The sequence below is a fragment of the Centrocercus urophasianus genome, unplaced genomic scaffold, assembly GCF_019232065.1.
Source record: "Centrocercus urophasianus isolate 14NV4802_14NV808 unplaced genomic scaffold, USGS_Curo_1.0 seq_13, whole genome shotgun sequence".
NCBI lineage: Eukaryota > Metazoa > Chordata > Aves > Galliformes > Phasianidae > Centrocercus > Centrocercus urophasianus.
The window spans coordinates 11,425,272-11,453,011 of NW_024884475.1; the positions used below are offsets into that span (position 1 = coordinate 11,425,272).

The 27,740-nt window shown below is 36.8% G+C and overlaps 1 protein-coding gene across 2 annotated transcripts in view; it reads right to left on the reverse strand.

The window, feature by feature from the left end:
- The window catches only part of STK32B (serine/threonine kinase 32B), a 116,835-nt gene that overhangs the window by 50,225 nt on the left and 38,870 nt on the right, over positions 1-27,740 (reverse strand). For both annotated transcript variants that reach the window (XM_042812384.1, XM_042812383.1), the window contains exon 2: positions 16,413-16,586. In XM_042812384.1, the coding sequence (XP_042668318.1) occupies positions 16,413-16,586 (174 nt within the window). The remainder of the gene's footprint in view (positions 1-16,412; positions 16,587-27,740) is intronic.

Sequence of the window (27,740 nt, forward strand, 5' to 3'; positions counted from 1 at the left end):
CATATATAAATAGTATGTAGATGGTCAATAGAGCTTTTCTATTTGCTTTTGGAACATGACAGAAATGTTCATATTTCATATAAATGAACAAAATAAACAAGGTTTTATTTGTACAACTGAGATTAAACTCAGGTTGATTACTGCAAGACATACTTGCATAAAAATGCTAAGGAGGCCTAAAGAAAACTTCAGATGTGAATAACAGAACCACCAGCTTGCGTTCCTACAGCTAATATTAATCTGATTCCAGAAAATCCTTCTACAGCAAATGCAGATGCTAGCTTCTCTTCATCATTTTGAAATACTTCAACAATTATGTTGAATGCAAGGTCTATTCTTGCTCTTAAACAGAATTGAAAAACTAACTGCCCATCTGTTTTATTCTGCAAACATACAATGACTACTGTCTTTGATTCTGCCATTTAAAATTTTGTAAATTCCTGCTTTTGCCTATATTTTCTCTTTATTACATCAAAAGGTTTTATATGTTGTTTTGTTTCTAACAAAGGGACAGCTATTCATCTCCAGTTCAGGCTTCTTTTTAATATGATCAGAGGAGTGCTTTCAACTATAACAATGTTGAATGGGTTTTAATTTACGTACGTAATAACCTCTAATCCTTTAATTGGTATCAATCAGAATCCAAGGTACATTCTTTCACCTTTATGACTGACGGATTTTTTTTGCCTTGTTGGCTCAAAGCAGAATTTAAAGTACTGTTGCATTTTCATTCTCCTGATCTTCTAAAATCCCACAGTAACAACTGTGAGCATCTCAGTTGATAGCAGTTTACTAGCGTGACTCATTAGTGATATTTTCACTTTTAAATGAAATCTGTTTTTCTCTAAATGTGGAAGGGTGAGTTTTCAACTATTCACTTAAACCAAGTTAACCAAGGATAACTTACAGAAAAAACTCGCTTGTTTACCAACTCATGAAATGAAGACTTACATATTTAAAATACACTTCCATCCACTTTCATTTGAATTGACAGAAAACATACTTTTATTCAAAAGACAGAAACTAGAATACAAAGAACAAGTGCAAGATAAACAAGAGAGGTTCAGACTGGCTACAAAGAAAAACAACCACAGTTAGGACATTTAAGCAGTGGAACAGGCTGTCTAGAGAGGGTGTGAATTCCCTGCCTGACATGAAGCCCTAGAAAGCCTGGTCTGACCTCGCACTCTATTGTGCTTTGTGCTGGAAGTTGGACTAGAAATCCCTTGAAGTTCCTTCCAACCTTAATGTTTCCTATTTCTATAGATGAGTTCTGCAGGGAGTAAAAAGGGCTATCGTTGCCTTACAGTTTGGCAGTAGGAACTGAATAGTTTCCTATAAACTACCTTACCTGCTTATGAACCTCCTCCAGGGGCAGTGGGAATGCCTACTGCCTGATAACAAAACTCCATGGTCATTAGAGATGCTCACCTCAGTCTGGATGAGATGGACCTAAATCTGTATGCGTATCATAGACTTCACTGTATTGCAGCTCATGTCCCTGAAGAATGCTAAGACTTTTTCCTTGGGATCATGTCTCTAAATATTTAACAAATTAAAAGTACTTTACACTCTCAGAAGAATCACAGAATCACAGAATCACCAAGGTTGGAAAAGGCCTTCAAGATCACCCAGTCCAACCATCCACCTATTGCCAATAGTACTCACTAAACCATGTCTCTCAACTCAAAATCCAAACATTCCTTGAATACTTCCAGGATCGGTGACTCCACCACTTCCCTGGGCAGCCCATTCCAGTGCTTGACCACTCTTTCAGAAAAGTAGTATTGCCAGAAAAGTAGTATTTTCAATAAGGATACAAAGGAAGCAACATCCAAAGACTCTTGAAGTCAATGGAAGGACTAAACTGGCCTCAGTAGATATTGTTTAATCCCTAACAGTTTTCTTGTGTTTTTTGTTTTTTTTTTTTCTCTTTAGAGCTGACTATCTAACAGTCTGTTTTATAGGATAAATCTTGAAAAACTAAATATAAATGTTTAAGTAAGTTCTTCTATTTTCTTAATTATACAGCTTATTTCTTATATTAATATTTTTTCTCTAGGCATTTGAATTTACTGGTTTTTGCTTCTGACCAACATCTTTCCTTATTTCAAGAAATACTCAATGGTATTAAAATACTGGTTTTAAAACAATGGTATTACTTCCTATCAGAGGGATAGGAATTAAAGACTTTTAACCGCTAAAGACTTCTGATTGCTGGTTCACATTCCCCTCTCTTAGCTCCCACTAGTAATCACTGCCCTGTACTGTCCTTTCCTAAAGAGACCTTCAGAGTCATCTGCTCCTGCCCTAATGAATGCCATACCATGATGTGACTCTGTGAATCACTGTAATTTTGGAATTTGAAGATTTCAGTAGAACGGGAAATTAGTTGAGAACGTGTGGTGGTGGATCATGATAGATCTGGGAAGAAGTATGCACCTTTTTTAGCTGTTTTTCTCTTGAGTAGAGAGAAAACTCTTGCACGGTTGAGATTTGCTAATTCTGCTTGACAGAAAAATAAACTGTTATTTAGCACCAGGGTGTGCATGCACTGATTTATCTTCTGAGAAGTAAAGGGTGAAATAATTGACTCAGTCAATTCCACCATTTCCATATGAACTTTCTGGAGACTTGCACACAGTGTCAAAGGGCAATGCTTACAGTGTGCTGTTCTAGTCCAAAATGTCAAAAAACTAAAGTATTAGCTAGTCTATACTCTACCCAATGGAACTTACTTATTCAGTCCTATCTCCATCGAGGAAACAAAAAATCTCAAAAATTTGCATTTCAGACTCCAAGTAAGACATGGAGACAAATTTATAGTTTTGCAGTGATTTTCCAAATAGAGCTTCAGAATCGTCAAATACCAGTAGAAGTTTCTACTGATTGCTCTTTTTCAAAAAAATATGAATGTGGATATGGGCAGACAGATATCAGATATCTTTAAAAACATTAACTCCTTTCCCCGCAGAAAGACTCAGACTAACAAACATTACAACTGGTAAGGAACTGTTATTTTATCGGTGTGTTTTAACTATTGTAAAATATTTTAATTGCATGTTCGTAGTACTCACAAAGGCAGAAACTAAATTTAAAAATTAATACAATCATACAGAATTCTGTGTAAAAAAATCAGTAAACATTTCAAGGCCTGAAAAGTATTCAATATTACTGAAAAAAAACTTTGCCAAGATTCTATATTTCAGCCTCAAATAATATACTTAGCACCAAGCATAAATATGTGGGCTTGTTATCATACAAACTGTGACACATTACCAGTGAGATCTAAGTGCTCCAAATTTGGTAGGACTTGCAAAAATAAACCATTTTTTAATTGGGCTTTACTATTTAAATTCCTCTGTGTTATTTTAAATTTTGTATTTTCTCTGCAATTCCAGTTTCCAAGGCTTTAGTTCAGAAAATAAATGAATGGATGAATAAAATTTATCCATAAGTGCTTTCAACTATTTATCTCGTAGCATCCAGTCATATGATGCTAATCAGAATTTTATCACCATAGAAACTTCCCCAAGTTTCTATCTTGTTTGGAAACAAAACCATTCTCTGATGCACATGCAAGATATAATTGCTGCAGTAATCATACAATAAACGTAAAAAACTCATTAGTGAAGGTCTCTGAGGCCCCCACCTTTCTCAATTTACCTCTAAAGTAAGTATGGACACCCAGATCCAGATTTTGGATTGTCATATCTATGGAAACAAGTTACTCTGATGCCAAGCGTTCTAGTACCAAGCATTCCTTTTCGGCTTAATGCTTCATTTTAGCAGGTGTCCATGAAGAACTTAAATTTTCTTATCACTTGCAATAGTCTTTTTTTTTTTTTATAGCTCTTAAAATGATGCTAGTGAGGAAGCAACCCAAACATGCTAATTTACAAATGCTTCAGCTGGAACAATCTTGTTATTTTCCAATTATATTTCCATTTGGAAACTACAATTATGAAAATATGTTCAATTCTCTACTTGCAACAATAGGTGGCAGTAATAAAATCTTCATTTGTCTGTATAGCCAGTGGGAACACTTTCAAGTATGGATTAGAGAAATAATTGAAGTATCTATTGTTATTATGGGTTGAAGATAACAGGCCAAGGAACATGAATTTTATACTGAGCCTTTTGCTTTTCTGAGTACGTACAGACTGATAAGTCTTCTTTGGACAGGTTTGGCTCCTGAACTTGCATGGGAACCAGATTAAAATAGAAATATTTAATACAGAACATATGATTATCTGCAGTTGCAATAATAATAGATAAAGATTCTTGTATGCTATAAAGATTATAAAGATTTGACCAAAGAAATACATGAACCTATACTTTGAATCGTCTATGTTGCACACCATAATATTTAAAAACTGTACCACGGCAGCTGTATAAACTGAGCTTTTGCATTACACAACCCACACTGTGATACCCAGGATTTCTCTTGTGGTTACAGAGGTTCTTTTCTAAGTGAGCATTACCCAACCTAAATGACTTGCATGCAATCCAGTGGTTAGCTTTCATTTTCCCTGAAGGACTCAACAACAGAAGAGTCCTTCCTTTACTACAGACACTTTATAGAGCTAATGCTGGATGTACCTTGTATCTAGAGCACTTGCATTTTTGGATGTCTGAGAGGAACCTTGAACAATAGTCCACACTGATGGCATGGTATATCATGCACAGGAAAAGGAAAATCCTAAGGTTTCAGGTTGCTAGTAAGTGCCAGGGTAGTCATCTCTTCAAGGCAGCAGTGAAACATCCCATCAGAAACATTTTCTGCTGCTCTGAGTTTCAGCAGTACAACATAGCAGGGAGAAGGGCTATAGAATTGTGAGCAGAAAACAATCATATATCTGCAAGTGATGCTGTCTTGTTCTTTCTAATCTGAAACTCCAAATGCTAGCATGAATGTCAGGTTCCCCACTACCCTCACTATCATCATCATTTCCTTAATAAAGTATTAAGTATTTAGTCCTTTATTTATCAAAATGACCATCTCAGACCCTGTGATACATTCAACAAGAAGATACACAGAGAGGAGTCTGAATACATTCCACACTCAAATGAGCTTTGACATCCTTTGGATGCTTTCCATTCTATTTGGTTTTACAGATTTAATGTACATAAAAGTGAGTTGCAATAGCACAGGCTGAAATGTGCCTGAAAAGAAAATCCTATTCAGTAAAAGATTAAAAAACCTGAGCCGCTGCTACCTGAACTGGCAGGTCTTCTTGTGAAATACACCAACAGATGTATTAATTCTACGAAGCAGAAGGGTAAATACCAGATTTTGTGCTGCATTTCTTCCCTCCACCCAATCTAACATTTCAAACATTTCATGGCACTTTTCTACCTCTAACATAGATAGGTTTATCCTAGGTGTTTATATAGTAAATTACTATATAATTATTCTGAGAATAGCTTTGGATGATTCTAAGGATGAACCCTTATAAAGAAAATCCCACAACAATAAATATGCATATTCTTGAAGATTGTTGCTTAGAGTAGATGGGACTAGACAGGATAGAGATGACCAAATATACCACCTTTTTAGGAAATCTTTTCTTTTTTCCATGTTTAGGAAATCTAAGAGGTCAACTACATATTGCTTGGAATCCCGCAGCTAATTATTCCAAGACTTCTTGATTGATCTGGATAATGAACAAAAGATCTGCGATATTATTTGAGTTCAGAGGCAGTAGTAACACCATCATAGTTAAGATTACTAGGCAAGAATACTGTGATGTGAAGATGGTTTTAGACAAGACTCTACAGATAAACTGTTGTTACAGTAATGTTTAGTAGTGAAATTATTATAAGAGTTGCCACTTAATTCAAAGAAAATTGAAATCGGATCCAACTCAAGATATTTGCATTAGATGCTATTATGAAGTAAGTGGCTACATTTCCATTTTCAGTGAACGTATGCCTAGACAATACAGTCACTGGAGTGTAAAGATTCAGTTGACTAAATATCTATCTTTTGATGAGCTGAATATCTATTCAGATTCTGTTGGCTGTGTTGAATAGGTATCCACTTGCTCAGACAGCTAATTTAAATATAGATTCCTGCATTTAGATCTTGGTGAACCGTGGAATAAGTTATAAGTTTTTAAAAACATCAGAAACATTTAGCACGCAGCACAGGATTATGAAAACAACTAGGGATGTTCTCGAGTCAAATTATTGTAACATGTTATCACAGAAGCACAGGCAGGTACTTAAGCCTCTTGCAGGAGTCACGCTTCTGGCACTCATTGTCTCGTTTGACGTCATCTCACACCACGAAGAGTGCAATCCTTCATGCATGATGAATTGAGCCATATGTATGGTTAAGGATTTTCTTACCAAATACCATCAAATAAAACATCTTCACAATTTTTGCAGTGAAAGTGACTGAAGCTCTGCATGGCCTTCTTTTAGTAATAGATGTGGTAATAGAGGAATGTCTGAGGATGGAGCCTGCTGGTTCCTCACTCACTTCCAGATGGGCATCCATCACAAGCCCAGATGTGTGGCAGCTGGGGGACCTGGCATTGCCACACAGAACTGCTCTTAAACAGCTGGAGATATATTTCATCCCCGGCAGATAAAATCTTGTCTGATAGAAGGAAATTGGTAATCCAGAATTCCTTAGGAGGGAAGAACAGGTAATGACTGAACACCACCATTCTTCTCAATAGCTAAAGAGTTACACCAGCTTGCTGCATGTGTTCAAAAATCTAGATAACAAAAGCATAATTCAATTTCTCAGCTTTAGATCTCCTATGCTGTAACATTTTGACTCTGTTTCTTCCAAAAGCAAATGTCAAATAATAAAGACTGGATGAAGGACTGTTGACTGGAAATGGACGCCCTTGCCTACACGCTCACAATTCTTAATTTCAGCAGTGGAGATACTCTGGGACTAAAGGAAATAAGCTGATACTTTAATTAGTGTTCAACTCTCTATACATGTGTAAGTCCATATGTATGCATCAGCATCTGTCTGTAGAGAATTTCTGTGGCTGGCACTTGGTTTGCGGATGAGAGTTGAAGAATCACCACCAAGGGAAAATTCTGCAGAATCTCAAGTCCCTGTAGATTTTAAAGGCAGAGCACTAGATAACTAATACATTTAATTAGCATTGAAGCTGAGAAACACAGCTTTCTGGCAACAGGTTTTCACCTCAGCAAGTCTTGCTTAATTGTTTTGTTTACTATATTACTAGCTGTTATTGATTATTAACAGTAAGTCAGTTACTGTTTATCAATATGAATTCGAAGTGGACATCCAAAACATATTGAGTAGATATTATGATCTGATGCTTTAAAAAAGACCAACTTTTAATTTTTTTTTTAGCAACTTGAGAGAGCAACACGTATTGCTCATTTTGCCTCTTAATCATTCCCCCATTTCACAGTGCCTCTCTCTCTCTACTCTTGCTGCTCGCTCCTTACTTGGAGTTTCAGAGACAATCCCTCTCCCAGTTGTGTTTCCCTTGCTCACACACTACTCCATGCTCTGCATTCCCCAGTTTCTTCTTCAGTGCTCCTGGATCCCCTCTGGCCATCTCCACATTTAACAAAGGAGTTTCTGTCAATATATCCCACTTTTATCTAATCTCTGGAAACTCCCAGATAGCCTTTTTCCCCTCCAAATCTGCAGAGAAAACTGTTTCTCTTATCCCTTCCCTGGTTATTCCCTAGCAACGTCCTGAAGTTCTTGAACAGGGACATGATATCTTTTTTCTTCTTGATACATTCGGGTGCACCTGTTATCTTCAATTTTGTTTTCCCTTACTACTGTCTCCTGAGGAGCAGCTAGTTGAAACCTCAGCCATTTTTACTGTGAATTCAGGGACCAGACATCCAGAGCTTAAATCAAGACTGTCTGACCAGTTTGTTTTTCTTACACTATTTAAAAATGGATATCTCCTGCTCTGTTATTTTTCTTGTAGTGTTTTCATGGTTTTTTGTTGTTGTTATTATTATTTTTTTTAATAATTCATGAGGCCTTTCATCATTCCAGTTGCATGGCACATCATTGGATACTGAATGATAACAACTACATAGAAAGATGAGATTTTGAACAGTGCTGGTTTTTACTAAAAATTAACAGGGTAGAGACCTGAATAAAACCATGGAAAAATTTGAACTTTGAACCACAAAATATTTTTAATCTGAGCTAAATCTATGAGTGGAAAATAGACAATATCGTATAGGAAGAGGGAACGTATTTCTACTGTAAAAAACTCATACTTAACTTTTAAAGTGCCTCCAATCCACATACACAGAAGTGTCAAATATGCAGTATAACTGAAATAAACTTACAGAGCGTAACGTGATGAAATGAAGAACAGTCACTGTGAACCAAGAAAAGGAGAAGCTGATGTTTTGTACTATTTTTATCATTAGACTAGAGAGCAACTCTTAATCATGCAACCAGAACTGTGCCAAAGTTTCATGTGCATACCAAGATGAAGAAATTAATGAGTGAACAAAGAAGACATAAGTACATTTGAAAAAAACTTCTAGAGAATTGCCTTGAAGAGCACCCATAAAGCGTGTTGAGAAAAAACGCAAAACAAAAGAGTTAAAAAGGGAAGCAGAACTAAGTGTTTGGCAATCTGTATCTTAATTACAGGCCCTGCCTTCCACTTGTTTCAAAATGCAATACTCTATTAGATGATCACTGTTATAACTTCCCCTCTTTCTCATTCCTCCACGTAGCAGTTTAGTAAAAAAATGTGCAGTGGAATATCAAAGGTGTGCTGAAAGCTGCTGAATGAATTCTTAAGTGGAGAAGGATGCTTAAATTGGCAATATCCTTTAAGGAAATGTCTTCCATTGCATCTCAAACAATCTTCTCAGTTCCTGAGCTATAAGAATACTGCAGTCATGAAGAATTAGTGTAAATGTGCACTTTTTGCCATTTGCACTTTCTGTCATTTTGCCTTATATTAAAATGTAGCTTACATTATAAGGAAATTTCCAAGGGAATGCAAGAACACTCTGTGTATGTATTGCTCATCCAAGCTGAAGAAAAGATACAGTCATTAAAGTCAGAATAGCAGAAAGAAGCAATCATCCACCTGTTTCTGTTTGCTCAGCCTGAAGTTTACAGCCTTTTTTTCCATATTCCTGCTCTCCATCTAAATACTTTAATCAAATATACCAGATACAGATAAAAAAAACCTCAGGCACACTGCATACAAATCTGCTGTTTTTATGGACAGAATATACCTGTGTACAGCAGTGATATCATGAAATTTCTAAGAGACTATTAGCAAACATCAATATGCTACCAACACAGTGACCCTTGCTAGTACACAGGAGTAGCAAGTAGATGCCTTACACACTAAGTTCACCTCAGAAAATAGCAATTTCATAAAGAAGAAAAATAGCATAAACCAAGTAATATTTGTGGATGGAGATTTGACATAATCTTGAATATACAGCTCTGCTTCTATTCTATTAGCTCTCCTACTTCAGCATTTGGATCTACGAAATTGATTCATGCTCAGAATTGTAATACTGAGGAGACAAGAAAAGAAGGAAGGAAGGAAACCATTTAACTTCATTATCCATGAATGGGGTGATAAATTGTGGATATGAAGAATATGTATAGTATTTTGATACATACCATATGTCCTGCTGAATACTTAGCATAAAACTTCTCTTACTTAAAGTTAGTTTAATAAGAAACAACTGTTAAAGAAACCCATAAGAAGAGAAAAAGCAGTAACACAGGCAGGTGATGGCAGCTGGTTTAAAAGAGTGTGTGCTCTTCAGAAACTAGATACAATTCATAGGAGAGTCATAATGCCAGAACTGACATGCAGGTAGGTTTTGTGAAAGTCCTCTAGCAGACAGACATACATGAAAAAGCTAACACAATAATATGCTGCGCTGCCACAATGACTGACAAATGGGAGATGCAGAGCCTGGAACTGTCTAACTGTTGGCTGATGTCCTACATGGACTTCATGGTTTCCCTTTGAGCACGCTCCACAGAAAATTTGTTCTGGGCCTAGGGCAGCAGTGGACATGCTGACATCTCCAGAATATCTGCCTATCACTCTTAACTACAGCAGCAAGTTTATGGCAAGGAAATTCCCTGGCAACTTTTTATTATCCGTTTGCATTTGTGCCTCATGACATGACAGAGAATCCAAATTTGCCTGGCCTTTATCTCTGTACGTCCTTAGAGGTGAAACTACTACAGAATGAAAAATTCAGTGGGACTGAGTTCTACTGGTGTAAAAACTTTTCAGTGCTGTCCATAACTGCCTGATCATCAACAGTTACTACTTATGTTTCTACTTCTTTCCAGTGATTTCTGGTTCACAGGTTGCTTCAGAATTGTAAGAAATGATCTTTTACTCTTTTGAGTCACCCCAAAAGCCATTTAGAGATTCTCTTTCACTCACTTAATGCTGTCCTCAATGCCAGCAATGGACAAGAGCCTGCAAGCTGTACTCATAGAAATATGTACCAGTAGAGGCAATGCACAGTTGCTATCACCACATGCACCACCCAACATCTCACTGTGCTCACATTTGCTTTTAGGTCTTCATGAACATTCAGCAAGCGCTGATGAATGTCACTGAGTCCCATTTAATTCACACAGAGGAATTCAAGAACATCCCTATTTTCATCTGCACTTCCATGTCAGACAACTTTTTATCCCCCTGCTGCCATCTGTCACACAGCAACAAAATGTAACGGAATATTGGTTGGAAGGTTCAGCTTCTACTGCCATACCACCAACATCTGCCTTTGACATAGTGAGGTGGTATAACAAAACAACAGGCATTACTTTCAGATCAGCCCTCTTATGTAACTTCTTCCTCCATATCTAGTTGTACATCATATCTGCACTTACTTGTGTTTGTGTCTAAAAAGAGAAACAAGTAAAAAAAACCAATTTCAGTGACAAAACTTTAGGTTTTTTGTTAATGAGGAACACTTGCTCTGTCAGTCTCTCTACAGCGCAAAAAGCTAGGACAAGGTCAGTTTAGATTGTCCTTCCTAATGGAAATTTGTTAGCTAATGATAATTGGCCCAGTTCAGACTATGGTTCAGATCTTCCCTTTCCTAACTTTGATCAGACACCTAAATTTTAAATGATGTGAGGTTTGTGAGTAGCGTTTTCCTTGACTAAGCAAAATATTTCATGCTAACACACTGTTACAGCTTCTCAGTAATGAGAAGGAGGATGAAAGAAAGGACCAAGAGTCAACTTCATTTATTCACTTCAAAACTGCAAGGAACTGAACAGTCCTCTGTTGACTGCAGGGTGAATGTCTTAGCTATGGAATATGAAAAGGGAGAAGGCATCGTGGGTGTCTTCTGGTATTTTCCCTGAGTGATGAATGTAGAGCACGCTAGGTCCACAATAGAGAAGTATATCAGTGCCAGTGGCAGGACTGGATCACTTGGTGGGGCACCACACATCTCAGCTCTTTTATATACAGGCATTCTTCATTAGTCATCCAGTCTATGGATATTGAAATTTCACTGTGTTTTCAGATCAACTTCATTTGTTTGCATTATACTGTCTCATCTATCCAGTAATTTTTCTTTTACTCTTGCCAAACTTGTAACAGTAATTTGTTCTCATAGGTAAAGAACTCCATTCTACAGTTGAAAGGCTTGTCCTTTGCTTATTCATATCTGGTGATATCTAATTCTTTTGTTAATGACTCAACTAAAATTCAAATACCTTTTGTGCACAGAATTTGTAAGTGTCTTTCTTTTTGATCAGTGCTAGCTCATAAGCATTCAGCAGATTTTCTGTGCTTTGTATTTGCATAGCACTTGTTTTAGCTGGTTTTGATATCCTTTCTAATTTGCTTCTCTTTACATAACTTCACGTGCAATTTCTGCAATTTGTCCTTGAAAATAATGTGGGCTTGCACGTGTTTAAAGAACATAAGACAAAGAAATGGAAGAGACTTGGGGAAACAGAAGAAACAAAAATCAGTGAACAGACCTCTTGACTCGTCATGATCCTTGGGAGTATGTATGAATAATAGTCACAGTACGATTGTTGGTTTTTTTTTCCAGTTTGTCTACTTCAGAATCTATTGCCTACTCTTCTTAATAAAAGTGATTAGAAATATGAACCGAAATTTGTAAGAAACTATGTCCTAGTAAGAAACTTGTCCTGATAAGCCCCAGATTGACACCATTCTATCTGTAACATCTGCAAAAATCAACAAAGCAAGAAGTCTTTGTTTTCAAATCATTTCGAAAGCTTATTTACTTCTTACATGCTAAATGGACATTTTATGAAAGGAACATTTAAAATTAGAGTTTTACTTCTGGAGAGTAGTCTTGTGAATGAAAGACTACCCTATGAAAGAGAGAGGCTTTCATCATTCATTTGGATGTATTACCCTATTTCACCAGACTGCTGGACACCTTGAAGGACACACTGGTGATGAACATGAAGTTCCTACACTACAACACAGCCTAGTAGTGTTGCACGGGACAGTACATCTGGCCTCGCCTTTAGCAGCAAAACTCCCTTACTTTGCAGCAGGATGCTTGGTAGAATGGCATATAATCCTCCATTTGTCACCATGTTCCATTATTTTCTGCCTGAACTACGTGAACCAATTCTGTGTTTCAACCTAAGATTTAGTAGTATACTTACGTTATGTATACACACACAAATTATTTTACATTTTTAAAAAATTACTGAAATAAAAAAAGCCAACAAACTGGGTATGCAGATCAAACATAGAATCCAGTATGTCAAAATGGTGATGTAAAGTTACTGCAATTTCCTTTCCAGACACTTGCTACAGCCAGCTTCCTTTCTGATCAGATGAAACTAAAGGAAACAAGCAGTGATGTAGAGTTGCAAGGGCAATGCAGTTAACACTTGCCCACTTGGAAAGAGAAAACCTGATGTGATCAGTATGGGTGCATTACTTGGGCAGCAGGAGCTGTGCTGCTCTGAGCTAAGGCTCTGGCTGCAAGAGCATCCTAGGAGACACAACTGCCACTGGTGGAAGAAATAACTGAATGAAATTGTGCAGCCTACTTCAGTGAGGAAGCAGGTGGTTTTATTGAAATTTATGAACAGAAACATTTGTGAAAGGAGGAGGCTGAGTTACTCAAGTCTGAAATAAGTTCATTCAGGCTTTGATGGGAAAACTTCTGTCCAATATATTATTCACTGATATTATACAGGCAGCACGGGAAAGAATACATTCAGATGTGCAGTCCTGAAACTTGATGTCAGCTCATGCAGAGTGCCAGATTTGATCCAACATCTGAGAGCAAGTGAGACTACGTGAACTGTCAGAAGCCATTCTGTGTGCACTGGATCCAAAAGTCCATAAGAAACGCTGTTCATCCAGGTTTTTAATGATTTGTTTTAAATTTTAAAAACGTGGAAAAAACATCATTCTAGCAAAGCTGTGAGAAATATAAGTTTGTGATGTAGTTTTACCAGTATCTAATAGAGATATCTCAATATTAATTTAGTGTTAAGTGAAAAATTTGCCAGAGTAATCTTCAGATCATAACTTGAAACTTATCACATTCTTTTTTTAAAGTGCTTATAATTCTGGTTGAACATCTATGTAACTGCAAATATTTACAACAAAGCTGCAAGAGAGACACGCAATGCAGCATTTTCTTTTGTGACATAACAAATAAAATCATGTTTGCAGGATTTTACTTGGCAAATATGGATTTATATACAAATATGCAATTAATTTGCAATTTTCATTGAAAAAAACTGAAGAATAATGGCTTTTGCACAATTAATGTTTAAAGTTATCTCTGCAGAAACAATACTTGTATTCCTGAAATAATTGCCACATTCAAAATACACGTAACAAACTGCCTCAGCTAGTGCAGAGGCATTGCATGTTATCTCTCAAGGGAACTGGCATAGCACCTACCTAGACACTCATACATCCATTCACACGTGCCTTATAGCTCCTGTCTCCCTCACTTTCACCTCCTTTTCTAGTAAATTCCTGGGGCTGCAGGCTAATCCTTAAAAATACCTTCTGTCACTTTTCTGGATACAATAGTAATGGAAACTTGTACACATTTCACACACATCTGTAAATATTGAGAAGTTTAGTTCCTGACTCAGACATCATATATTCAGCTCTTTGTAATGTCATGATTTGAAAATCCACCTACCCAGTCTGATGAATCATTCAACCACTCTTTGTAGCACAGACAAAATTTAGTAGTGGGCTCTCTCAGTGACTCTGTGACTCGCTTTTTTTTTGTTGTTGTTCTTGCTACTAACATGCTCATTTAAAAGTGAAAGATCCAATACAGTTTCATAGGTTAACTCCTGAACGCTGACTAGAAGGACTTTGTCATACTGACAGCGCTGAGGTCTGCTTCCACTGAGCATAAATGCCAGCGAGCTCGTTGGTTTAATCTGTGATTGAGTTTGGGTGTTTGCAGCAGTAAAGCAACATCAACATGTTTCCATATGGCAATATTGTTTGCTCAGCTCCTTAGCCAACTGAAATCAGAGGTGCCAGTCCTGTTGGAGTGGTCTGTAGCAGCTGAAGACCTGCCATAGCTGAAGCCAGGGGGACAGTGGCACATGATGGATATTCCTGAGGTAATAATTCCTTCACTGATACATGGATCATCTGAGGTGTTCTGGGACATGGTGGGAAGGTGAGAGCCAAAATGCTCCTTATACCATAGTTGGGTGGTATGGGCAGAAAGCAGTGAAGTGCAAGTGCCATATTCAGGTCTCAGTTTCTCCCCAGTAGCACAGTGGGATGGGAGAGTCAGATCCTTCACATCCTAAACAGTCCTAACAAAATAGCCAGTGAGAACCACCACAGCATATAAACCAGTTATTTTAATGTGTCTCATGTTGTAAAAATTGCCAACATAAAGTGAAAGCAAAACCTCATCTTTGGAAATTGACACCAAATGCCCACAAACAGTTCCAGCTAGGATCCCCACTCCTCCTGCCTTCCTGGGTGCAAATCAACAGCTGGTTTTAAAGTCAGTGATGTTACACTGCACTACAATGAGTGCAAAACAGGAAATTCAGTAAAATTGTTTACCAGCCATGATAAATTAATGCAGAAAAGAACAGAACAGTCTTGCCCAATTCCTCAGTTGAATCATGGCAATGCATGTTATGTAAGAAAAAAACTACAGACACATTGATTTAAATTTAACCCTTCATTCCCTCAAGACATCCACCAACTTTCAAAGACCATTCTGTGAAACATATTTAAGTCCCAGGCTTGTAATAAAATACAAGTTTTATTTACAAATTCTTTGCCTAATGTTTGAAAGCCTATCTACATAAACTGTCTCATTAAAATGAAGGTGAGAAAAGTGCTCATCAATTTGTTTTTCACCAAGAACGTTCTTCAAGTCATAGAAACAAAGGTCAACTGAAATTCCTAGCCTAACTTTTAAATTATTCAGTGGTAAAGGAACCTGTATACAGAATACATAGAAATGCACAATAATGCTTGCAACATTTGTATGCTTTTTATTTCAAGCAAAAAAATTGTTGCAATGCTTTCTTGGATTTTGTTTTGTACAGTTTTGTTTACAGAGGACACATCTACCACTGTACCTCAGGTTTGAGAAATTTGTACTGACACTCCCTCTTCAATAGTCAGATCACACTTTTTATTATCACTTTATTACAAAATCATGAGGCAGCTCTGGTGAGCAGATAGGATGAAGAATATCAATTAAAGATTTGAAGAAATTTGTACTTGTCACTAAAAGATCTATGGCACAGTTCAGTTCCGCTTGCTCTCTGAATCTCACATCCAGCTTTGGCAATGCAATAAAACAATTTTTCTGTTTAAGCCAGTGCAAACCAAGGAGAAATATCCTGAATTTAGCATAAAAGGATAAAATAGAGGTTTGAGCCAAACAACACTTCACAGTTGCTACACTAATACAGAAAAGAATTTACCCCACTGTCTCATGTAAACAGATAGAAAACAAACAGGCCTCAATACATGACACACTTTCTGACATAAATATTATGATTGCCTTCCATTAAGAAATAAAAATAATAGGTTGTTGTAATTCAAGAAATGCAAAAAGGACACAACACCTATTCCTGATCCAATTCATTTCTACTATTTCTCTTATTTCTCCACCTTTCCTACCCCTCATCAACCTAGTGCAGATTCTGCAAGCAAAAAAAGTCACTAATTCCTAGCACTTGATGTTCTGACCTTTCCCTCACGTTGTTGTGTGAAGGTGTTGCCCTGAATTTACAACTTTTTTGTGTTCAGGAGAACTGAGGATCCAGAGAATCAAAATGAAATTAAAAGCAGCCAGAAGGATGTTAGGTGATGTATTTAGATGTAATCTGATACGTGATAAAATTCCTTTGGTTTGCAAACAGAAAACAACCCATCCCTGAAATGAAATTCTCTCACCTGTGAATGATGTGGTATCTCTGCAAATAATCCAGGGAAAGTGCCAGCTCACAGATGTACAGTTTGACGGTTCCTTCATTAAAGTGAACATTCTGCTGCAAATGGTACCTCAGGTCTCCTCCAAGCAAGAGATCAACCACCATGAACATGTCTTCTTCATCTTGAAAGGAATACCTGGAAGAAGGAAATACAGCTGAGATTTCAGATCAGAGAAGCAGTTGCAGCATGCTCTAGGATAGCTCTCAGAAGTAGTTATGTTCAAGGCAAGTTCATGATTTGCTCAAAAGGCACACACCGATTTCTCCACTGTGGCAGTACAATTCCATGGCCAAACTTTCTTTGTTTGCTGTAGGACTTCGAGTCCAAGCAGAGCTTGGGTCACTGCAGCACAAGTATCTGAAGTGTTTTAACCATAACTACGCACTTTAATGTTGATAAACTGCATTTAAAATACTCTTTAGTTTTCTACATTTTAAAATAACCATATAGACATTCAGTCAGCAAAATTGCTTACTACATAGAAGCAATAAAATAGAAGACATTGAAACATATTTGATACTAGATGTATCTGCCTGTAGCTCAGTACCTATGGAAGATAACTTTGCAGGATCAAGAGCTGCTGTCCCAGTGGTATATTCCATATTCAGTAAATATACACAGCACTATAGCTGAATATTTTCTATAGCTTCTAGCATAACTCCAAATTCAACAAGAAATAACACTGCAATTTTGCTGCTTAACAATATATATTTTTTTCAGCCTGCAACTTACATCTTGCAAAATGACAGAGCCTTCATGATTACCAGCTAAATTCTTTTGAACACTTTCCCAGAACTGCACGTTGAATACGAGGAGGGCCAAATTCTGGTCTGATTTAAATCCTGTAAACCCAGGAGTGTAGCCAGCCAATGTGTAGTGTACACAGTGCTCGGGTAAGCAGGATTTTCCATCTGTTTCTACTTACCTTGGATAATCTGCCATCACTCTATTTTCTTCCAATCTAAGTAAACTGATAGAAACTCACTGGTTTTCATTTCTGAATGCAGCTAAGACACAGTGTTTTAGATTTCCCAAATGGAGGATGATGTATACCCTATTTCTAATATGAAGTCACTTTACACTGGTTTGAGAATTCATTTTGTTGTGAAGTTATATTAGCTTACATCAGACATGAATACGAAAGGCTGAGAGGTGATCCAGGATGATAGTTCCTCCTCCATCATTTTTTATCCCATGAGCTGTGTAATATATGTTAGCTACAGATTCAGTTGTTCTGAGCCATAAAATATATAAGGAAATGAAAAAAAAAAAAAGAGTAGCTTTGCAGAAAAAACGTCCAGAAGAGTCTATGGTAGATTATTTTAATTGACAGTTACAAATGGTTTTCCTTGCACTCAGGCCTGCACTTTCTGAAATGAGACACTGTTTAAGATTGTCACAAATAGTTTGTTATGAATTTAAATGTTTTCTATTCTTTCTGAGCACAGATCTGAGAAGCAAGTGTCTCTAGATTACATTCCTGTATGCCTTTCAAATGCTGGGAGGTGAAAGCCATTTTATTTGCATTAAGCTTACTTCTCAGTATGTCAGAATCATAAAGAGGTTGGCACAAGGTATCTGCTCACCTCCAGAGACTCAGAATTTCAGCACACAAGCGCTGAAAAGAGAAAGCTTCAATTATATTCAAATTAGTCTGAATGTTGTGCATTGCTGAGCCTGAAGCAATTGCAAAAAGAAAGACTAAATGCATTGTTATATTTAATGGTCTTTTTTCTTTTTTCTTTTTCTTTTTTTGATACTGCTTTATTTTTAAATGATATTTTTAAATGAAGTAGTTGTAGCTTTGAGCAGATGTAATGAGAAATGTTAACTTCTTTCTTCAGCTACTACTTCAGTAAAGAGTAGATTTTGTCTGGTTCCCTTTTGTGCCATAAAAAAAGGAAAAATAAGTGAAATAAAAAGGCACTGATTGAAAATTCTACTTAAATTTATAAATAAAATACTGCATCTACTCCAGAATTAAAGATTTCTCATGGTGTCTAGAATCACATGATTATATGCCAGTAACACGAATATGATGTCACTCTCATCATAAGAATTATAATGTCCTAAGTAATTTCTTTAATGTGACTGTGAGGCTGAGGATGAAGTCTGGATAAGGACTGACTTCTGTTTTAACTTCAACAACTATTGCCATTTCTGGGAAAATAATTACTGTGTTTGAAAGTGTACTCAAGATAAATGTGCTACTAGAGCAATCCAGGAATAAATGTGGAATGTTCTCCACATGTACATAATTGATAATACTTGATGGAATGGAATTTTCATTCCAAGTTTGTGTTTCTGCTGAGGCACTCTAGTTTCTTGCAATTGAGAGTGGGGGAATAGTGGCCCTGCGCTATGTTCCCAAGTAAACTTTTGGTGCAACTGTGAATCATCTAGGATTTAAAACAGAGTTAAAAAATAAGAACTGGGAAGAACTGTTACCCTATTCCATTCCATTATTGGCATGAAATGCTACTGTATATTGTCTGCCGACAGTGAGGTTCAGGAGTGTGCATATTATTTCTACTCACGTTCCACAGCAACCTAAGAGAAACAACACTGCATCAGAATAGAGGCCCATCTATCTTGGGACTCACAAGAAACACAGAAACAACACAGAAATATGCAGAAAAACATGTAGAAAACAGCAAAGAATAGTATGGAGATGTATAATGCTTTCCTCCAATACTCAAACGTGCTGCAGGACTTTCTGGATCTTAGTTTGACATACAGGAATTCAGACTGAGATGATAAGAGATGGCTTCTGCCCTGGCACATGTCAGATCATTTAGTATCAGCTGAGCACCCACTATCAGGTAAACATGTTAAGGTAAGCACAATCCTGAAAAAGAAAAATATAAGGCTTCCAGAGAAGATTCTACCTCTAGAATAACACATTCTGAATCCAAACAGATGAAATAAGAATGAAACCAAGTCAGGATTCAGAAGCATTCGTAAGCTTTCCTGCATCTGTCACAAGCTGTAAATGACAAACAGGACACTTCTATGTAGACACTCAAGCTAGAATGATGTCTGCCCAGGCATAGCTCTTGCAGAGCTCTGACTCTCCTCTCTTTCACTTGGAGCCAGACTTTTCTTCCACTTTTAGTGATATGTATCTGTGGTGACCGCTGATCCTGTCAGAAGTGCTGTGTATTCAAATCTGTGTATTTAAGATGAGAGATGTGAGCTGGATAAGTTTGAAAGAAAAGACGCTATAAATGGATATGTGTAGTATGCAGAGCAGACATTTTCACCTGTGCTGAATTATATCACACTTGACACACATCATTATGCTAATCATACGTGTGTAGCCATGGATAATAGTATTTCCCATGCACAGTTGGTCCAGTTGGCTCACAGTTGTGTGGGTGGCATTTCTCCAACTATCTGGATCAGAGCAGAGTAATATAAAAAGTGCTGGAGATAAGACCATTCCAAGAGATTTTCTGGAAAGCAGATGAATTTATTCCAGTGAAATGATGCTCCTACAACCTAAAGGAAGGCATGGACATGGCAAACAGCAGAAGGCCCCTGGAGCTGATTGCTTTTCCACTAAGTAGCTCCTGCAGATACAGGTTATTAAGCTGCTGAATGCACAGCAGGAGCTGCTCCACATTTCACTGTGCAGCTGGGTAGTCCAAAATGCTGTGGCTTGTGCTGTGTGTTAAGGACTCTCAGGACCTGGCATATCACCTTCTGACCAGCTTTGTTTGTCATGATCACAAGCAGTTTTGTCCTCTGTCTATCTACCTTACACAAATCCAATATTCATTCTCTACACAAGAAATGAGCTATTCCCTTTTAGCTTCCTGCTTTTCAATATTTCAAGAAATAAGTGGTTTTGATTTATTGGTCTAAGAATTGAAATTGACAGCAAGTGAAATATTAGCCACCTGAAAAAATGAATTTCTGAAACTGTTGCTGCAGGCTGCGGAGGGGCTGGTGGCAAATCAGCCCCCTAGAGATTAGCTTTTTGAGTAATCACAGTAATTTTACTTCTGCAAGCTTCTTATCTGATCAAAGGCAAATGACATTCAAAAAGGCTGATTGGTTTTTAAGTAAAATCAGAGGTTGTTTTGGATTTTAATGTTAACCAGGTAGCTGAGAAATACTGAACGAATTACAGCCTTGTGACCAGTATTGAGTACTACATTACTGTAAAATATATTACTTTTCTTCTGTAAAGCCAAGATTTTAAACTCCTCTGAAATGAAAGAGTAAGTGTCTTAGAGTAAATTTCATTTTTTTTTCCTTTTTTTTTTTTTTTTAGAGTAGTGTCATGAGCCTGTTGTAGGATAACAATTCTAATTACAGAGCTAGCCTCTGCTTCCCCTTGCTTGAAGAAAAGTTTTAATGCATTAGAATAAGCTTTCTTCAAATTAAGATAAAATAATAATGCCCCTAGCAACAGTGAATTGGATTTTTTATTATCTTCAGACTGGAAGATAAATTACAATTGAACAAAATCCTCCATGGAAATAAATTTAAACAGAGCACGTTCTGAGTTAGTTATATCAGTTTTCTTATTTCTATCTGCATATTTGTTTTAATAATATCTCTTAATGTATTTATATCATAGTTTTATTTGTTATTTGTATCTCTGTCTCTCCACAAAGGCAGTTACAGATGTATTATTAAGATAACTTTTCCCCTTCATACTCCATCGTATTTAGCTGGGGTAATTTTTTGTAGAAATCCTTCTAGATGAAACACCCACTATCCAAATTTTTTCCAGAGGAAAAGACGTAATGATTAATATTTTGTGTACAATGTTAAGAGTAAAAAACACGTTATAAAATTTGCATCATTGAGCCAATGCCAAACTTCATAAATCCAAGGTGATCAGTTAAAGCAATACACGAACAGTTCAGATATTCAGATGAGATCTCTGCTCTTTACTGAATATGACAAACGATTTAGTGTTGGTTGCTCCTAATTAGAAATTTAAAGAAGGATCATTCTCTGGTTTTCCCTTGGCAGCCTTAAGAGGAGGAGGTAATTTTTTTTAACAACATGAAGCCTTCAATGATTGCAGATTTCTCTGTGTGCTGGAAAAGCAGACAAAATGTAGCAGAGCTTGAAGTTCTCTTTCACAGAATCACAGAATGGCCAGGGTTGGAAGGGACCTCAAGGGTCATGAATGTCCAACCCCCCTGCCACATGCAGGGCCAACAACCTCCCCATTTAATACTAGAGCAGGCTGCCCAGGGCCCCATCCAATCTGACCTTGAACACTTCTAGGAATGGGGTATTCAACCCCAGAGTAATGCAAAGCACAGTGCAAAGCACAATGCAAAGAACTGCAACAGTGCACCAGTTCCTAATTTTGCAGTCAAAACAAGAAATGCAGTGGCTTTGGAAAGACCTGGCCATGTGTCTCACTGCCTCACGGGTAGCCTCTGTGAGTTCTTGTCAATATCTGTTGTAGGGCTGCTCAGTATTGGCCTGGATTAGCAAAGCCTTGAGGAACCTTTCAAACACAAACTCCAAAAAGGAAAACTCATCTCTAACGTGTGTGACTTCTCCTTATCCAAGAAGGGGCAGGCAACAGTTTAAACTCATTAATTGGTCAAACTGGTCTCCTTCCATGAAATCATGTGGCTGCATCTAGGCTGCCTACTGGAATCTCATGGAAATTTCTCACGTGGGTCTGGAGACAGTGTTAGTTCTAGTATGTTGGTGCTGTCCTGTTTGTGTTTTTTAAGGATAGAAAATCAACATTTTATCTTTCCTTTACAAAGTAAAACACAAAGTCTTAGTATTCCTGAAAAAGGTCAAACAGCTGAAAAAAAAAAAAAAAGGTTAATTGGTAGTCTATGATAAGGTGTATGTATCAGTTAACAGAGAAACATAAACAGGTTTTGTCTGAGCATATAATAAAGAACAATTACAAAATTAGGAAAGTTTCACTGTTTTTGCCTTTAAATCTAAGGATTTTTTTGTTATCATTAGTAAGATTGTATGCTAAAAACTAGCAATCTTAATCTAAAATTTTGGGTTGATTGCTAAAATCAACTTCTATGACATTCAAGTATAGGTTGGTGTACAACACTTCTTTATATTCAAAGATATCACCAATGAATTTGTGAAGTTGTAGGCAAATTACATCCTCACCACGAACAAGTAACATATTGCCCTGTGATTAAAAAGATTCTGCTGCAAAGTGCCTATGTAAGAATTAGACATAGTTACTGCTCATGGTATCATTATTTCTTCATGTTTGCCTTGTTGTGTTTTTTCACTAGTCCAGTTTGTGTAACTATGTTGTAGAATTATTCTCATCAACTGTTTGGCAGTAATAGGGCCACCCAAGACTTGCTGTACTGAAAACATACACTTACATCAAGAACACTCAAGTCACTTAAAGACTTGAATAATTTGGCATTTGACAAATATCTTTACACTGAACAGATAAAGAGAAAAGTAAAGCAAAGGTGCAAAACACCTTGTTATGTGTATGGAATAGTATAATGTAGGCATAGTATAGGCTGCTATAGAAGTAAGTGTGTATTAAGCATAGGTATGAGCGCCATAAATAACAACTCTGTTCATTCTTCAAGTCATTACAAACTCGCCTGTGTTGAAAAGGTAAAATGAAAACTATTATATCCACTATGAGGGGGAAAAGCAAATACTTATTTCATAAAGAAAGAGACGTTCAAACTGAGTAAAGAAATGTCATGTTTGTGTTCGCTGCCAAGACAAAGACAAATATCAAGAGAAAAACAACACAAGATTTGTGAACATTGTAAACACAAGCATGCAACTATTGTGAAAGAATGTTTGAAATGTTCCTTCAAAACATCTGTTCTGGTTATATTTCTGCAGATTTCTTTTGCCCTTCTGGAAAAGAGTAAGCACTGGTTATTGGAATTTGCAATTTGTGCTTGCAAAATATTTAATAGAATCCTACTGTTGCAAAGAAATGGAAATACTTTTCAAGCTCAGAAAAACAAAAGTCATTTCTCCAAATGCTGTTGAGAACAACAGATTACTTCCTTTATAAATATGTAAAAGATACCTTCCAAGATTATGTTAAAATCTTCTGAGAACAGAAAGATTCTTCAATAAAAATCAGTTGTTTATGCTTATTTGAAATACCTTATCAAATTCTATTCAGATCAGATGTGACCAAGAGGGACAGCTAAGAAAATTGTCTACATAAAAAATAGCCTGAAATAAAATTGAAAGGTGCCAGGAAATTCTGTCTCAAGAAAGATAGAAAGAAATATGTTGGAGACTCATTTAGAATGCTATATAATTATATAACCAATTATGTAAGATAATCAATTACCAATTATATAAGATAATCAATTAATATTGGTTTGTTGATTAAAGTCAGTTTATTATTCATCTACACAAACTTATTTTCTCTTTTCAGGAGGATGAGAGAAGAGGCCACAAACTCTCTAGTCTGAAAAACAATTCATTGCCACATGCACTACCTCAGCATTTATCTCAGCCAGGAACACTGCTACCACACAGCAGGCAAGACACAATGAAGAGTAATTAACTAAAGTTATGAAAAAGCGAGCTAGCTGAGGACGAGGTCATTTGAGTTATGGGTTATGCTAATAACTGCGGGTGTTCTGTTGCCTTCTCCAGTATAGTAGAGAAACCATGTAATCAATTTTTTGGTTTTCTGTATTAGAAAATGCTCGTACCGTTCAGATGGTTCCTCTAGAGTGGAAGTGGAAAGCTTAGAGTCAGGGGCTGCGTAAGACACCTAGTCAAGTGAGATAACATTTTTTATATTGTTATTGAATTGTATTCACTGAACATCACAAAAAGGCTCACAAATAGTTTAGGTCAGAGGGGCTCTCTGGAAGCCAACAAGTTCAATCTTTTACTTCATTACTGAGGGATAATTTCAAACATAGGTCAGGTTGCACAAGGCCTTATCCAGCAGAGTTTAGAGAATTTCTAAGGATAAAAATTTTCCAGCCTCTGCAATAAGATTGTTCTGGCTAGTCATCGAAATTTGAAGAGAAATGTTTTTGCTTATGTCCAGCTGGGATTCCCCTTGCTGTACCATATCATTTGTGTCACTTGCTTTTTCAGTGTGCATCTCTAAAATTGTTTTTTCTCTATCTGTAAATGTTGCCATCTTTATGTCATCATCATCACCCCCTTGAGTAGTGGAAGACTGTAATTAGGTTTTTTTTCCCCTGAAATTTATCTTCTTTGGGTCTTTCTTCTGCAAACTTAACAGTCCCCCAGTATTTCCTTGCACGCAAAATGATGTCAAAGAATATTTTGGTTTGGGAAAGAGCTTAAAAATCATCCAGTTCCAACCCCCCTGACATGGGCAGGGTTGCCACATTCTATCCCTGTCCCTGCCCATCCTGGCCTTGAATGCCTCCACCCCTAACCATCCTAATGGACCTCTATTGGACTCCCTCCAGTTCGTTGGCATCTGCTTTGTACTAGAGGTCCCCTAGCTTGATATAGGACTCCAGTTGGGACATACAACTCTTTCTGTCACTGGCAACTATGCTTTTGTTACTGAATCTTAGGACGTGCCACATAGTCTTCCCAAAGACTAGACGGACACGAGAATCTGAGTTAGAGCTCAGCAGCATCCCATACTAGCCCTGCTCTGTAGCACAGCAGCAACAATGCTTCACCAAAATGTGATTAACTTGTAAACGAGAACTTTTTCCAAGACAGATCAGCGCAGGAATTAATATGTGACACTTGCTTAAATCTCCACGTACATTTGTTTGGGGCATTGAATGTTAAAAAAAAAAAAAAAAAAAAAAAATGGGATGAACTTTTGATACACTGTGAATGTCTTAAAAACCACCAAACCACCACACTGCAAGCAAATTACTCTGATGATATTTTTATGCCCTTACAGTATGTGATCCATTTTTCCAAGTGGTCCATCTCTAAAAGTACTTTCTGATCATTTGTTTTTCAGGAGAAAATTAATTACTTTTCTGTCTCATTTGCTCATACACTTGTAGATTTAATGGCTGAGTCTCACGATAAAGGCAAATGTTATTAAACCCATGATAAAGTACGACTTGCAAATGAATACAAAACAAGCTCACATCTCATTCTGTTCAAGATATTTTAGCAGAGTTGAACTTAATATCATAAATGTTAATTGTAATTGTTCTGTCTGCTTTCACCAAGCTCATTCAGCCTTACCAAATCCAAGTTGGGTTCAATCTTCATTAAGTTGTTGGGGTTTTTTTGTGTTTTTGTTTGGTTGTCTTCCAAGTGCTTTATCTTTTATGTATATTTTGTTAATGGGATTTTAAAAAATCTCTAGTACCTCCTGTGCTATACATAGTCTTCTTCAAATAGCATACACCACAATTACATGTGAGAGCTCTGTTCAGGTTGAGTGAACAAGAGTATACATAGAAGACACTTGGGATTTGCAGATATTCTTATCTGAATGTAGCCTCTAAAATCCATTCAGCTGTATCAGAGATGTGTTGTGACTGACTATACTCACACTTAGTGAATGTCCACCAAGTTCTTAACATTTTGTGTTATAATCAATGCTAATTTATACCATTTCATATGCACATGGCATTACAGCAGTAGCAATTATTTGTATAGTAGTAGCTAGCCTCTCTTTTTCTCTGCTTGTCACAAACACATCCAATTAATACAAGCAACAGACAGTATATATGAAGGACTAAGGAAAAGTACTTCTCAGACAAACAATGCCCCACTACAATGACCTTGAAACTAGAGGAAAAATCTAGAGGGAACAAGAAATAATCCAGTGTTGGACCAAATAGGTAATTTAAGAGTGTTGTCCATTTTTCATATGAGAAGAGGCAGAGAGAGCTGAGACTTCAGCCTAAAGAACAGAAGGCTCATGGGGACTTGTATAAATATGTATGAATGCCTGAAACAAGGGAAGTAAAGATGGAGCTAGATCCTTCTCAGTAGTGCACAGTGACAGGACAAGAAGAAATATACACAAAACACGTGAAATTCCACCTGAACACAAGAAAACTCTTTTTCACTGCAAGGGTGGTCCAACAGTTGGACAGAGAACTTGTACATCTTTCATCAGTGAAGACAGTCAAGACTCAACTGCACATGGTCCTGGCCACATACTTTAGTTGCAGGTACCCCTGCACAAGCGCAAGTGTTGAACTTGATGAACACAAGAGATTCCCTTCCAACTAAATGATTCTGTAATCTTTTCATTACACCACCTAATGGACTAACTCTTAAAAATGACACTACCTACAAGAAGAAGAAAATCAGATAATAGAGTTCAAGCAGGTATTTTTCTGGTGGAGCATATCCTTTGTTTCCCTTCCCCCTGTCATAAAATCTACTTATATGAGATTCACAATATTTCATTTAGTGGAAGTTTAAAAATAATGTTGCCAGTATTTCTAAATGGAGGTATAACTTAATTACTAAACAAAGATTTCAGGATCAAATAACACAAGGTTTCAAAATATTTAAATCTTTCTCTTGGCTGGGGCAACAGGTGCTATTAGAAAGTCATTTGAAGGCCTAGTCTCAGGTGAAATCCAAAGTTTGGCAGGAAATCTATAGATTACAATAAATGAACTTCAAATCCTCTATTTTTAACTTCAAACACTGTTCTGTTTTAGAAATAATTTTATATAGATGGTTTTCCAGGCTTATGAAGCAAACACACACATCAAAGTTTCAGTACTCACCATTAAGCTTCACTCATAACTAGATTTAACCTTCAGCACATAACAAACTTAACTGAATGAAAAACAAATGAACACATGTGGGTGTTAAGAACAGGCATAACTCTTTGCTGTATATAAACTCAGATACTGCAGAGGTGTATATGTATCTATGAGTTAAGCTGCATGAGTTAAGAGACTTAAAGTAGTTGTTTCCTTTTTTAAATCTATTGAGGAATAAACCAGGTTTTCTTCTGAACTACATGAAAACCTTCATTTTTCTTTTTATGTGACCAAAAAAAAAAAGCCAGGTTTGCTTTGAACATTTACACTTTCTGTATGTAGTTGTCTCTCTAGAATTGGACAGACTTTAGTTGACGTTGTAGACTAAAACCTCTCCTTGCTATTGCAATGAATGATTTATCTTCTTTTGCTTTTCTTAGGAACATCCAAACGCTTTTCAGTCAGTTTCTCACAGAGTGTCTGTTCTTGGCATATAAACCCCAACACTTATAAGGTTTTACATTTTCTTCATAAAATTTTCCTTATGATCATTTATTTGAGAATGAACATAAGAAAACAGTATAATTGAAGTTATTCTCCAAGCAGTGCAAGCATACTTTAAACAACTTTTTCA